This window comes from Pseudopipra pipra, chromosome 5, assembly GCF_036250125.1.
Source record: "Pseudopipra pipra isolate bDixPip1 chromosome 5, bDixPip1.hap1, whole genome shotgun sequence".
Classification (NCBI taxonomy): Eukaryota; Metazoa; Chordata; class Aves; order Passeriformes; family Pipridae; genus Pseudopipra; species Pseudopipra pipra.
The window spans coordinates 75110250-75124283 of NC_087553.1; the positions used below are offsets into that span (position 1 = coordinate 75110250).

General features: G+C 61.1%; 1 protein-coding gene across 8 annotated transcripts in view; it reads left to right on the top strand.

Moving 5' to 3' along the window:
* The window catches only part of SHANK3 (SH3 and multiple ankyrin repeat domains 3), a 265221-nt gene that overhangs the window by 125548 nt on the left and 125639 nt on the right, over positions 1-14034 (top strand). For all 8 annotated transcript variants that reach the window (XR_010430985.1, XR_010430983.1, XR_010430984.1 and 5 more), the window contains exon 13: positions 12902-13089. Coding sequence is in view for 5 of the 8 variants with exons in the window: in XM_064656805.1 (XP_064512875.1) it covers positions 12902-13089 (188 nt within the window). In the remaining 3 variants the exon portion in view is untranslated. The remainder of the gene's footprint in view (positions 1-12901; positions 13090-14034) is intronic.

A 14034-nucleotide genomic window follows, 5' to 3' on the forward strand; every position in this document is an offset into this window, starting at 1 on the left:
AGGAACACTTCCAGGGATAGGGATGTCCAAGGTCAGGTTCAGGAACTTTTCTAGGAATGGGGAGTATCCAAGGTCAGGTTCAGAAACTCTTCTAGGGATGAAAAGGTCCAAGATCAGGTTCAGGAACACTTCCAGGGATGGGGGTGTCCAAGTTCAGGTTCAGGAACACTCCCAGGGATGGGGATGTTCAAGGTCAGGTTCAGGAACACTTCCAGGGATGGAAAGTGTCCAGGGTCAGGTTCAGGAACACTTCCAGGGATGGGGATGTCCAAGGTCAGGTTCAGGAACACTTCCAGGGATGGGAATGTTCAAGGTCAGGTTCAGGAACACTTCCAGGGATGGGGGTGTTCAAGGTCAGGTTCAGGAACACTTCCAGGGATGGAAAGTGTCCAGGGTCAGGTTCAGGATCACTTCCAGGGATGGGGGTGTTCAAGGTCAGGTTCAGGAACACTTCCAGGGATGGAAAGTGTCCAGGGTCAGGTTCAGGATCACTTCCAGGGATGGGAATGTTCAAGGTCAGGTTCAGGAACACTTCCAGGGATAGGACTTGTTGTCCACCAGGACCCCCAGGTCCTTCTCTGCAGAGCTGCTCTCCAGCAGGTCGCCCCCAGCCCATGCTGGTCCCTGGGGTTGTTCCTCCCTCCTGCATTTGCCTTGGTTGACCTTCAGCCCCTGGGTCCCAGTTCCACCCCTTGTCTTTGCATCCCTTTGCCAGGAGCTGAACCTTCTCATCCCGAAAACACTTGGAGCCCTGGGCAAACACCGTGGCTGGGGCTGAAGGTGGGTCCCACCTGAAGGTCACCCCACTGCCACCAGGAGCCACCAGCCTGGTGCCACCACATCTGCAAGGGCTGTGTCACTGCCTGGATCCCTGGATGTTTCTGGGAGCAGGGATGACAGCGTGTCCCCGTGCCCGTCTGCCGGAGGCGTCACCACCAGCCCAGGCGTGTGACTCACACGTGCTCCCTTTTTTAAGGAGTACAGATGCGGAGTAAATGGGAATCAATTACACTTCCCACACAAAGAATCCCCTGATTTGGCATCTGACACAGACACATCCTTCCTTCCAGAGTGGAAAATTCATCTGAGTTGCAGGGAGGTTTCGGTTGGGAACGCTTTTCCTCCGCGGTGACTCGGCGTGTCCGTGTCGCACGTGAGTCCCTCCCTGCAGCACCGGCTCCCAAATTCTGCCCTTCCCAAGCAGAGCCCCCCAGACAACACTGGCACCGTTGGGCTGAGCTCAGGGATGGTCCCCAAGGATGGACCAGCTGCTGCTGCCACTTCCCCTTTCCCCTTTTGTCTCGGAATGAGCCGCTGAGCGGAGCAGCAGCCCCGGGAGCGCAGCTTCCCTTCCTCCAGGCTTGGACACACCAGTCCCAAATGTTACGGGCAAGAAGGCACCTGCCCTGGCATGTCTGGGGAGGAAGGAAACGTGTAGGTGTGGCACTTGGGGCCACGGGTCAGTGGCAGCGCTGGGGGGAATGGTTGGACTCGATGACCTCAGGGGGCTTTTCCAGCTGAGGGGTTCTCTGTGGCACTCGGGGACGTGGGGCAGTGGTGGCCTTGGCAGTGCTGGGGGAACAGCTGGATCTGATGGGCCCGGAGGGCTTTTCCAATCTGAATGATTCCATGATTCTCTAAGAAGGGCTGATTTAACTGCTGAGCACCCAGGACCCCGAGGGGTTGGAATGTCCATCCCAACCTTGGCCCTGTCCCTCTGTGCTCGGGCAGGGGCAGTGACCAGGGGCAGGATGAGGAGTGACAGCTGCCTTTCCTTCCTCTGGAGACCTTCCCAGCTGCCCGTGGGCACGGGGGATGTGCTGCTGTGCAATCCCCTGTTCTTTGGCCTCATTTTGATCATTTTGCAGTTCCAGGCAGTTCCAGTAAGTTCTGGACTCGCCCGTGGCTGTTTCCAGCCCCTGCCCCTGGGATCACGGAATTGTGTGGGCAGGATGAGTGAATATCATTTGGTCAAATTATTTAAATTCACCATCGAGAGCTGGAAGGTAATTTACAGCCACCATCAGAGACAGAAAATCACTGGTTGGAGCCTGTGGGACCTGGGAGGGAGGGATCCATGAGGAAACTCTGGATTTCCAACAGCAAGGACAAAGAGGGTCATGATCTGTGGGTGTTAGTCTCAGCCTTGGGGAGATCAGAACAGTGATGGACATGTTTGGGATTGAAATAGTGGTGTCTCTGTGCTGGGTCTGGGAAAAAACCTCCAGGATTTGGGATATTAACCTTGGCAAAGGCTGTTCCAGGAACCTCTTTGCTGTTTCCCCGAGGTGTAGTGAGCTCTGTGTCTGCCTGAGGGGTGTCAAAGAACCTGGTAAATGCACAAAGGAGAACTTCAAAGTGGGTCAAGAGGAGTGAATTGGCCAAGAGGTGCCATCGTTGTCCTGAGGGGATGAAATCCAGTGGGATTCGAGGAGTGAGCTGCAGGCTTCTGATTAATGCAGGAATAAAGAGGGTGAGCAGTAAAGTGAATAAAGAGGGTGAGGAGTAAAGCAAATAAAGGATCTGCAGAAGAGGTTCTCTGAGCTGTAAATCTGCACGTCCCTGCTGGTGTGTGCACACACTTCCCCTGGAGTCCTCCACGGGCTTGAGAGACACAGAAGGACTCAGCAACCAGTGTTAAAGGTCAGACTTTCTGCAACTGGGAGGTTCCTGGTGCCTAAAGCAGGGAGGGACTGATTGATCATGTCCTGTCACTCCTGGTGACACTGCCCAGGAGATGCCCTGCAATAATAATTCTTTGGGGGTTATTTCATAGAGAAGAAATCTTGAATTGGGTTGTCTTGGCCAGCAGCAGCTTGGGAGGAGCCACCTGGACCTTTGCCTCCATCCTCCAGGTGGGTTTGGGCTCTGGGGATCCTCTTGAGGTCCCTTCAGTCACTTGCTTTGAGCCCAGCTGGGATCCTCTCACCTTGTGAGGAGCATCTGCCAGCGAGTGAGGTGCATGTTAATTCAGGACAGTCACTTATTCCTGCATTTTCTGGGCTTATCAGGCAGGTTGTCCGTATTCCCAAGGACTGTGATCTTGCAGGATAGGCAGGATTAGAGGCATAATTTCCAGAAATCCCGTTATCCTCCTTGTCAACTGCTAAAACTGTATTTTGTCTTTTCAGTAGGACTCTTTTGAGATCTGACAGAGCTTCCCGGTGACACAAACCCCTCTGAGCTGTCAGGGTGGAGAGGCACAGATCCAGCCACCAGGGGGGATGTTCCTCTGGCTGGGATGCACAGGGAGAGCTTTAAAGAGAGAATCGATATCTGTGATTATATAAAGGGAGACAAAACCTTTTAATTAATTGTCTCTCTCAGGTTTCCAGCTCTGCTCCGTCCTCCCCAGGCGCGTTTGCGAGGCTGGAGCCGTGGCCTGGGGGAGGTGGTGGGACTTCAGGGAGGTGGTTCAACATCCAGACTAATCCCTGCAGGGAGCACAGGGAGCTCTGGATTTATCCCAACTCTTGCCTTGGCTGGATGTTGTGTCTGTTACCGGTGTGTCCTTGGCCACGGGCTCTCACTCCAGCTTCCTGGAGCATCTCGGGATTCCAGAATCACTGAGGTTGGAAAAGACCTCTGAGATCATCAAGTCCAACCTGTGACTAATCCCCGGCAGAGCACTGAGTGCCACGTCCAGTCCTTCCTTGGACACCTCCAGGGGTGGGGACTCCACGTCTCGGTGGCCTCTTGCTCCTCTTCTGGGAATTCTCACATTGGATCGCTGGCTGTGGGATGCTGTGGGATGCTGTGGGGTGCTGTGGGGTGCAGTAGGATGCTGTAGGATTCTCTGGGATGCTGTAGGATGCTGTGAAATGGTCTGGGATGCTGTGGGATGCTGTAGGATGCTGTGGAATGGTCTGAGATGCTGTAGGATGCTGTGGGATGCTGTGGGATGCAGTAGGATGCTGTAGGATGCTGTGGGATGCTGTAGGATGCTGTAGGATGCTGTGGGATGCTGTGGGATGCAGTAGGATGCTGTAGGATGCTGTGGGATGCTGTAGGATGCTGTAGGATGCTGTGGGATGCTGTGGGATGCTGTAGGATGCTGTAGGATGCTGTGGGATGCTGTAGGATGCTGTAGGATGCTGTAGGATGCTGTGGGATGCTGTAGGATGCTGTGGGATGCTGTGGGATGCAGCAGGATGCTGTAGGATGCTATGGGATGCAGTAGGATGCTGTAGGATGCTGTGGGATGCTGTGGGATGCTATGGGATGCTGTAGGATGCTGTGGGATGCAGTAGGATGCTGTAGGATGCAGTAGGATGCTGTAGGATGCTGTGGGATGCTGTGGGATACTGAGTTCCCCTGCTCTGCCTCCCAAGCCCCCTGTGGATGCCCCCATCCCTGATCTCCTGCTTTACATCCTCGCTCATCCTTGTGCCAATTAGCCAAGCGCTGGGCTGGGATCTGAGGAGGAGCAGGAAGGCCAGTGGCTCCTGTCCTCCCGTCCTCCTGTTGCCTTCCCGAGCAGTGGGAATCAGGCACTAATTGGCTCTCGTTAGCAGGTGACTGTGCTGTTCTCATTTTGCTGTGTGCAGATGATCTGAGACCAGAAGTTTCTCGGCTCGCCGAGCCGAGCTCTCGGAACAGAAAGGGATGGAATCCTTCTGTGCCAGAGCCCTGGCAGCCCAGAGCTGCCTCCTTACCCAGCCTGGGGACAGCAGGGGGACAGGCTGGGGGTCCTGCTCTGCCTGTGTGGCTGGAGGGATCCCCGGGGTGAGGCATCAACCCCCTCCCGTGTCAGAAACTGCCTCCTGGATTTTGGACAGAACTCACCTCTCTTGGTCATTCCATCTGCCCCAGGTGATTCCCTGGAAGGGTTCTCCCATTCCCCAATTCAAGACCTCTCCCAAAATAGTTGGCTGACAGTCAAGGGAAGTTCCTGTTGACCCCAAATGTGTGCTGTGGGCACCCAGCTGGAAAGCAGCTGTGCAGAGAAGGCCCTGGGGGTCCTGGTTGACACCAAGCTGAACAGGAGCCAGCAGCGTGTCCGTGCGGCACAGAAGGTGCCCTGGGTTGTTCCAGGGGGAAAATCCTCCCCCTCCACTCAGCACTGAAGTGCTGGGACCAGTGCTGGGCTCCCTGGGACAAAAGAAACACAGAGATCCTGCTGAGAGTCCAGTGAAGGACCATGGAGATGATGAAGGGGCTGGAGCACCTCTTCTATGAGGAAAGGCTGAGACCTGGGAACTGTTCTTCCCGGAGAAGGGAAGGCTCTGGGGGATCTCATCCATCACAAACATCTCAGGGAGCGTGTGGTGACAGGACCAGAGGTCGTGGGCACATTCTGGCACACAGGAGGTTCCTTCTGAACATCAGGAGACACTTTTCCACTGTGAGATTACCGGAGCACGAGCTCGGGCTGCCCGGAGAGCTGCGGAATCTCCGTCCTTGGAGACAAGTCCAGGAGCCAACTGGACACGGCAGCTGGCTGTGGGTGTCCCAGCTGGAGCAGCTGAACGGGATGGCCCGTGGAGATCCCTGCCAGACTCAGCCCTTCTGTTTGGTTCTGTGAACCTGGGAAAGTTTGGGAGGCGACGGAGCTGCTTTTTTCCTGCCGGCGCTGGAAGCGTTGCCGTCAAACCCGGGCTATTTGTGGATCTGTCAGCCACGCTCGGAGTAACAGCCTGAAACTCCGGAGCAGGGAAAGCATTTCTGCCACAGGACACGTAGTAAAGTGCCAGAACGGAGCTGCAGTTCTTGGTTGTCAGTCAAATTCCAGCGGGATTGAGTCAGAAGGAGCTGGTGGAGTTTAAACCCCTGGGGGGGTGATGGCAAAACCTCTCCTGCCCCAAGGCCAGGGTGGAGCTCACGGGGGGGATCGGGCCTTGTGTGCTTCTGCCCACCAAGCTTTGGGGACAGATGGCTCCAGGAAGGTTCCCCCAGAGAAATCCTCTCCGGGTGCTCCATGGATACAGAGCTGTATGTGGGAATTTAGGTTTTTTTCCCTAATATCCAACCTAAACCTCCTCTGGTGCAGCTCGAAGCCGTTCCCCCTTGGCCTGTCCCTTGTTCCCTGTAGCAGAACCCGACCCCCCCCGGCTCCCCCCTCCTGGCAGGGACTTGCAGAGCCAGAAGGTCCCCCCTGAGCCTCCTTTACTCCAGGCTGAGCCCCCCCAGCTCCCTCAGCTGCTCCTGACAGGATTGGTTCTCCAGTCCCTTCCCCAGGGGAGGGTGGTTTAAACCTAAACCCAGAATCCTTCACCCAGAACTCACCCGACAAAAAGTGATTCTCTGCTGATCGGCCCCGTGAGGGCACATAAAAATTAAAGCAACTGTCCTGGGGATGTGGGGCCGTTTGATGGGCTTGGAGTAATTGTGGGGACTGTTATGGTCTGTTAATTCACTTGTGGTGATTTGAACCTGCCTGGGAAGGGAAGTCTGTGCTCCCACAGAAATGCCTGCGGGCTGTGGAGGGGTTTGTTCCAAGTGAGTTGTAGAAGGGTTTATTCCAAGTGTATTTGTGGAAGGGTTTATTCCAAGTGGGTTGTGGAGGGGTTTATTCCAAGTGAGTTGTGGAGGGGTTTATTCCAAGTGAGTTGTGGAGGGGTTTATTCCAAATGGGTTGTGGAGGGGTTTATTCCAAGTGAGTTGTGGAGGGGTTTATTCCAAGTGAGTTGTGGAGGGTTTTATTCCAAATGGGTTGTGGAGGGGTTTATTCCAAGTGGATTTGTGGAGGGGTTTATTCCAAGTGAGTTGTGGAGGGTTTTATTCCAAATGGGTTGTGGAGGGGTTTATTCCAAGTGGATTTGTGGAGGGGTTTATTCCAAGTGAGTTGTGGAGGGGTTTATTCCAAGTGAGTTGTAGAAGGGTTTATTCCAAGTGGGTTGTGGAGGGGTTTATTCCAAGTGGGTTGTGGAGGGGTTTATTCCAAGTGAGTTGTGGAGGGGTTTATTCCAAGAGGATTGTGGAGGGGTTTATTCCAAATGGATTGTGGAGGGGTTTATTCCAAATGGAAATTTTGGAGGGGTTTATTCCAAGTGGGTTGTGGAGGGGTTTATTCCAAATGGAAATTTTGGAGGGGTTTATTCCAAGTGGATTTGTGGAAGGGTTTATTCCAAGTGGGTTGTGGAGGGGTTTATTCCAAGAGGGTTGTGGAGGGGTTTATTCCAAATGGAAATTTTGGAGGGGTTTATTCCAAGTAGATTTGTGGAAGGGTTTATTCCAAGTGGGTTGTGGAGGGGTTTATTCCAAGAGGGTTGTGGAGGGGTTTATTCCAAATGGAAATTTTGGAGGGGTTTATTCCAAGTGGATTTGTGGAAGGGTTTATTCCAAGTGAGTCGTGGAGGGGTTTATTCTAAGTATCCATTCTCATGAGGAAGCTCTTCCATACTGGGACCTGACGCTGTTCCCAATGGAAGCACCGTCAGGTGATCAGGTCCAGGCACTGTCAAGGCTGGGTGCTCCCAGGGGCTGGAATGCCTGAAGGAATATGGATGTGGAGTCACACATCAACCCCATCTCGGGTAGTTTCAGCAGGCAGAGCAGGTGTGACACCTCAGAAGTGTCCCCTGAGGGACACCTCGTGCTGCTGCTCCGGCTCCTCCCGGCTCCAGGTGAAGCCTCCAGAGAAACCTGATTTTGGCTCACCAGCTTCCAGAGCAGGGTGCTGGAAGCAGAGGCAGCAGGTGGGGTGGGGAGGAGTCCTCTCTCTGCCCCAGAGACTCCCCCAAAGCAGACGTGAAGCTGAACTGGACCTGCTGGACCCCACATTGTTGGTGGAAGCGGATGTGGGATGGAAGAATTCCAGGTGAGCGGCTTCCACGAGGAGGAGAGCCCTGTGCTCACCTGGGCACAGAAAGGGCTGCTGCTCTTTCACACCAACGGCCTTTCCTCGGAGCTGCTCCCGCTCAGCATTCCCGTGGGATGCCCGTCCGTGTGCCTGGGAGAGGAGGAGCCGCAGGATGTGGGCACCGAGCGTAGAGAAATCACGACGATCCACTGGGGACGTTCGGGAGCTCCAGAGCTGCTTAATCAACACTGCCACGGCACTGTTTGTTTTATTCATAATCCACTCTGGCTGCTGCTCAGGAATCAGGCCTGGATCCGGCGGGGATGGGCTGCGGCTCCTCCGGATGCAGGGGCTGGAGGCCTCAAGGTGCCTCCTGGCGCGGGGCGATAAAGCGGGCGAGGAAGCACGTTGTCATTCCAGGTGGAAGCACGCCAAGGGATGCTCCGCTCCTGCCCGATGGAAAACATCCAGCCCGTTCCAGGCAGCTTTTCTCGTGGCTCTTTTCCTTCGTGGATGATTGTTTTGCTTCATGGAAAGGGTTGTCAAGCACTGGAAGGGGCTGCCCCGGGAGGTGGCGAGTCCCCGTCCCTGGAGGTGTCCAAGGAGTGGCTGGACGTGGCACTCGGTGCTCTGGTGGTGGTCGGTCACAGGTTGGACTCCATGACCTTGGAGGTCTTTTCCAACCTCGGTGATTCGGGGATTCTGTTTTCCAGTTGTTCCCAGAGCAGAGCCCGAACCCGGAGCAGCTGCAGGGCTGACACAGGTCTCTATCAAACAGGCATTAACATGAAATATGACAAAAGTAATTAACATCCTTTAATTGAAATTGAGCCTGCCAAAGGAGCCCAAACAAAAATGGTGGCATCCTTTGCAATTATTGGAAAGCTCGTTATAAATACCCCTTGGATAGATGTCGGCTCCGGAGATATTTGGAATTAATGACTCCTTAATGATCCCAAACTGACTGTGCCGCAGGATCAATGTGGCAGACGGGACCTGGGCTGGGAGGGTGTGATTGATGCTTCCCCAGTGCCACTCCAGAGAGGAGCTGTGGGAATCTGGGGCTGTTCCTTGGATCTTTGGGTCACCTGTGCAAGGACCAGCTGTTGGTCCAGCAGCAGCAGCATTTCCCAAACTCACGTGGAACGTGATGCTGAGAAGTGCCACAATCCTGCCGGGGGGTGCCAAGGGGCAGGACCAGCCGGGGAGCTCCTGGTTCCTCCGGTGGTTTGGGAACAGCATCAGTGCCACAGCGAGGGCAGGGCAGATGTGGAGACAGGAGCTTGGAGAAGGGAAATGGCTGGAGAGGGATCCTGCCCGCTGACACGAGGGTCCGTGAGGGCTCTCACAGCTCTGAGCGGCGCTGGAGGGGCTCAGGGCCTGGCACCGTGGTGATCCCACCCTGTGCCCGCTGCCCACGTGTGGATCCCTGCCTGGAGTGTGAGTGCCAGGCCCTGGCTGGGTGAGCCCTGGCCGATGGGAGCAGCAGGGTTCACATGCCCTGGGGGGGCAAAGCTGGTGTGAGCAGCAGCAGGGTGAGGTGTGTGGGGGTGTGAGTGGCAGTGGGGCACATGGTGGCAGTGGGGCACTGGGTCGGTGTGAGTGGCAGTGGGGCAGGTGGTGGCAGTGGGGCACAGGGTCGGTGTGAGTGGCAGCAGAGCCCAGGGCTCGGTTTGGTGTGACAGAGGGGCACAGGGTTGGCGTGAGCAGCCGTGGAGGACGGGGTGTAGGTTGGTGTGAGCTGCAGTGGGGCACTGGGTTGGTGTGAGTGGAGGTGGGGCAGGTGGTGGCAGTGGGGCACTGGGTCAGTGTGAGTGGCAGCAGGGCCCAGGGCTCGGTTTGGTGTGACAGAGGGGCACAGGGTTGGTGTGAGCAGCCGTGGGTGTAGGTTGGTGTGAGCTGCAGTGGGGCACTGGGTTGGTGTGAGTGGAGGTGGGGCACATGGTGGCCGTGGGGCACAGGGTTGGTATGAGTGGCAGCAGGGCCCGGGGCTCAGTTTGGTGTGACAGAGGGGCACAGGGTTGGCGTGAGCAGCCGTGGAGGACGGGGTGTAGGTTGGTGTGAGCTGCAGTGGGGCACTGGGTCGGTGTGAGCGGCATCGAGGCGCTGGGTGCAGCTTGGCAGGAGCAACAACAGGGAGCAGGGTTGGCATGAAAGGCAGCGGGGCACGGAGAGGGGAACAGCGTGGGGTGGTGTGAGCAGCAGTGGGGTGCAGGGTTGCTGTGGGTGGCAGCGGGGCACAGGGTTGGCACGAGCAGCCGTGGGGTGAGAGTGCTGGTCAGAGTGGAAGCAGAGGGTGCAGGTTGGCACGAGCAGCAGGGGGGCACAGGGTGCACGTTGGTGTGAGAGGCCGTGGGGCACAGGGGCGGTGTGAGTGGCAGTGGGGTGCAGGGTGTGGGGCACCGTGAGCGGCAGAGGGGCACAGGGTTGGCACGAGCCATCAGTGGGGCGCAGAGTGCAGGGTGGCATGGGCGGGCAGCAGGGTGCTGAGTGTGGGTCGGTGTGAGTGACAGCGGGGCACGGGGTCGGTGTGAGTGGCACTGGGTGCAGGGCAGCAGGGGGGCACTGGGCACGGGTAGGTGTGAGCAGCAGTGGGGTGCAGGGTCGGTGTGAGTGGCACTGGAGCGCTGGGCACGGCTCTGTGTGAGTGGCAGTGGGAGTCAGGGTTGGTGTGAGTGGCAGTGGGGCACAGAGCGGGGTGAGGGTGCGGGTTGGTGAGTGGGAGCAGGGTGCTGGGTGGGTGTGAGTGGCAGTGGGGCACAGAGCGGGGTGAGGGTGCGGGTGGGTGAGTGGGAGCAGGGCACTGGGTGGGTGTGAGCGGCCGTGGGGCACAGGGCAGCACTGGGGTGCTGGGTGCAGGCTGGCACGAGGGGCAGCGGGCACAGGGTCGGTGTGAGCGGCGGCGGGACGGGGATCTCGGCGGTGCTGCACATTCCCGGGAGCCGCCCGCGATTCCTCCGGTTCCGCGCGCTGCTCGTGACTGTTGCTAAAAACATAAAGGGGCCTTTTGGAGAGCTGAGCTGGGCTTTCATATCTCTGCATTGACTCAAAATGCTGCCGGAGTGACATTTAGAAGCATTGTAAGCAAAGGGGAGCTGTTTATTCGTGATTAAGTGGTTTTTCCCTCGAGGACAGGAGTGCCGCGCCGAGGCTGAGGCGGGCGGGGGACCCGCGGTGACGGTCCCGGTGACGGTCCCGGTGACAGTCCCGGTGACAGTCCTGCCAGCTGAGGTTGTGCCGGGGGATGGGAAGTTTGAGGAGAGGGTTTGGGGTGCCAGGAGGGGAAGTCGTGCCGCTCCTGTTGGATTTTGGCGTTGGGTCGCCCTTCCCGGCTCTCTGATGGTCTCCATGTGGTGGTGGGGGGGGGGGTCCGCTGGCAGCGCGTGCTCCCGGGGGAAGCTCAGTCCCATTCCGAGGGACGCCGTCCCCTCTCCCACTCCCTCCTCCCATCTCGCTCTCCAAGGAGCCTGTACCCCTTGGCGTGATGGTCATTTTAGGGATGGAACATAGGGCACAGCTCCTTCAGCCGGCACCGTGCGGGGTCTGCGGGTCCCACCCCACTGCACCCTCGGGGGGCGGCCCCATGGGGGCCCCACCAGAGCGACAACGGGGGGGCTGCGGGGCGACGATGTGCGAACCCAAGTGGGGTGGGAGTGCAGACTGGGGGGCTTGGGCGGTGCAGACATGGAGCGGGGGGTGCAGACATGGAGCTGGGGGGGAAACAGCGGCTGCAGAGGCAGGACTAGGGAGGGAGGGACCAGGAGGCTGCAGCCGGTGCCGAGCCCCCCGAGTGCGGGGGCTGCGAGCGGCGGGGCTGCGGCGGCGGCGCTGGCAGCTGCGGGGGGCTGCGGGGACCCCCCGCCCCGGGCACTGCCGCCGTGCAGAGCGCACCGCGGGCACCCCGAGCCCCGGGAGCGGGAGCCGGGCAACCCCCGCCCGCGAATCTCTGCAAGCCCGGCACCGCCCCCCGCACACTGCCGGGGGCCGGGCATCGCCCCCCTAAAACTGCCCCTCCCGCCCACTGCCTGACCGGGCTACCCCCTCAAAACTGCCCCTCCCGCACATTGCCTGACCGGGATACCCCCCCAGAACTGCCCCCCTGCACATTGCCTGGATGGGCATCGCCCCCCCCCCCCCGACTGCCCCCCGCACACCGCTGACCCGTCCCCTCCGCAGTTGCCCGGCCGGGCTGCGCCCCCCAAGCACACCGACCCTCCCGAAACTACCTCCCCGCACACTCCCCGCCCTGACCCGCCCCTCCAAACTGCCCCTCGCGCATCGCCCGGCCGGGCTGCCCCCTCCGCCAGCACTGTCCCCCCGCACATTGCCCAGACGGGCATCTCCCCCAAAACCGTCCCCCCGCACCGCCCTTTCCCCCGCGCGCTGCTCCCCCGGGACCTTTTCCCCCCGCTCCCGTCCCGTGCCCCAGTATCCCGCCCGCCGGGCCAGGGCCGGTGGGTGCCCGCAGGGGGGGCTGTGGGGGTCGGGGCAGGGCCGGTGGGTGCCCGCAGGGGGGGCGGTGGGGGGTCGGGGCAGGGCCGGTGGGTGCCCGCAGGGGGGGCCGTGCGGGTCGGGGCAGGGCCGGTGGGTGCCCGCAGGGGGGGCCGTGGGGGGTCGGGGCAGGGCCGGTGGGTGCCCGCAGGGGGGGCCGTGGGGGGTCGGGGCAGGGCCGGTGGGTGCCCGCAGGGGGGGCTGTGCGGGTCGGGGCAGGGCCGGTGGGTGCCCGCAGGGGGGGCTGTGCGGGTCGGGGCGGCGGCGGCGGCGCTGGCGGGGGCGGGGGGCGCTGGCGGGGGCGGCCGGTCCGGCGCCGTCCCCGCCCGCCGGGGGAGGAGCCGCCGGCGCCGGCACCACCTGCCCCGGGCCATGGTGCGCCGGAGGGAGCGGAGCGCGGCGCGGGGCGGGCGGCGCCGCGCCATGGAGCGGGCGGCGGGCGGCGGCCGCCCCGCAGCCGGTGCCCGTCCAGCCGCAGCCGCAGCCGCAGCCGGTGCCCGCGCCCGGGCGGTGCCGCCGCCGCCGCCTCCGCCGCGCCGGCCGGGGCTGCGCTGAGCCCCCCGCGACCCCGCGCCGGGGCCCCCCCGCCATGGCGCAGCCCGCGGGCCGCGGCGGGACGAGCCGCGAGCTGCCGGGCATCAGCACCGTAACCTACGTGTTCGTTTACAGCCCCGGCGGCCCGGCCGGGCCCCCCGGCCCCGGAGCCGAGCCCGCGCCGCACGCCGCGCCCGCCCCGCTGCGCGGGCCCAAGCGGAAGCTGTACAGCGCCGTGCCCGGCCGCAAGTTCATCGTGGTGAAGAGCTACGCGCCGCAGGGCGAGGGCGAGATCCAGCTCAACCGCGGAGAAGCCGTCAAGGGTGAGCGAGGCAGGGAGGGAGGGAGGGAGGGAGGGAGGGAGAGCGGGCGGGGCGCGGGGCGGGCGCCGGGGCGGCACCGCCACCGGGCGGGGGTCCCGCGCTGCTCCGGGGGTCCCGCGCCGCTGCGGCACGGGGTGCGCTGGACGCGGCCAGGGGGGTCCCCAGCCCGGCTAGCGGGGCCCCAGCCGGGCTCCCGCGGCACCGGGTGCGGGCTCTGGTAGGGGGTCTTGCACTGGCTGTGCTGGCAGTGGTTAGGGGGGTCCCCAGCCCGGCTGGGGGGATGGAGGGCCTTGGGGTCCCCAGCCCGGCTGGAGGGTCCCCAGCCCAGGGTCCCACGGCACCGGCTGCAGGCTCTGGGCAGGGGGCTTATGCTGGCTGCAGCACTGGCTGCGCTGGCCATGGTGCTGCAGGGCTGTGGGGTCCCCAGCCTGGTTGTGGGGGCTGCAGAGCCTTGGGATCCCCAGCCTGGTTGTGGGGGCTGCAGAGCCTTGGGATCCCCAGCCTGGTTTTGGGGCTGCACAGCTGTGGGGTCCCCAGCCTGATTGTGGGGGCTGCAGAGCCTTGGCATCCTCAGCCCAGCCATGGGGCTGCAGGGCTGTGGGGTCCCCAGTCCCAGGTCCCACGGCACTGGCAGCGGGCTCCAGGTGGGCATCCCGCTCTGGCTGTGGCACTGGCTGCCCTGGCTGTGGTTGTGGGGGTCCCCAAACTGGTTGAGATGCTGCAGGGCCATGGGGTCCCCAGTCATCTCCAGCCCAGGGTCCTGCTCAGCCCACGGGCTGGGGGTCAGCAGCAACGGCTGCCCTGGCTGTGTGATCCCCAGCACGGCTGTGGGGCTGCAGCTTTGTGGGGCTCCCAGCCCGGTTGTGGGGCTGCAGGTTTGTGGGGCTCCCAGCCCGGTTGTGGGGCTGCAGGTTTGTGGGGCTCCCAGCCCGGTTGTGAGGCTGC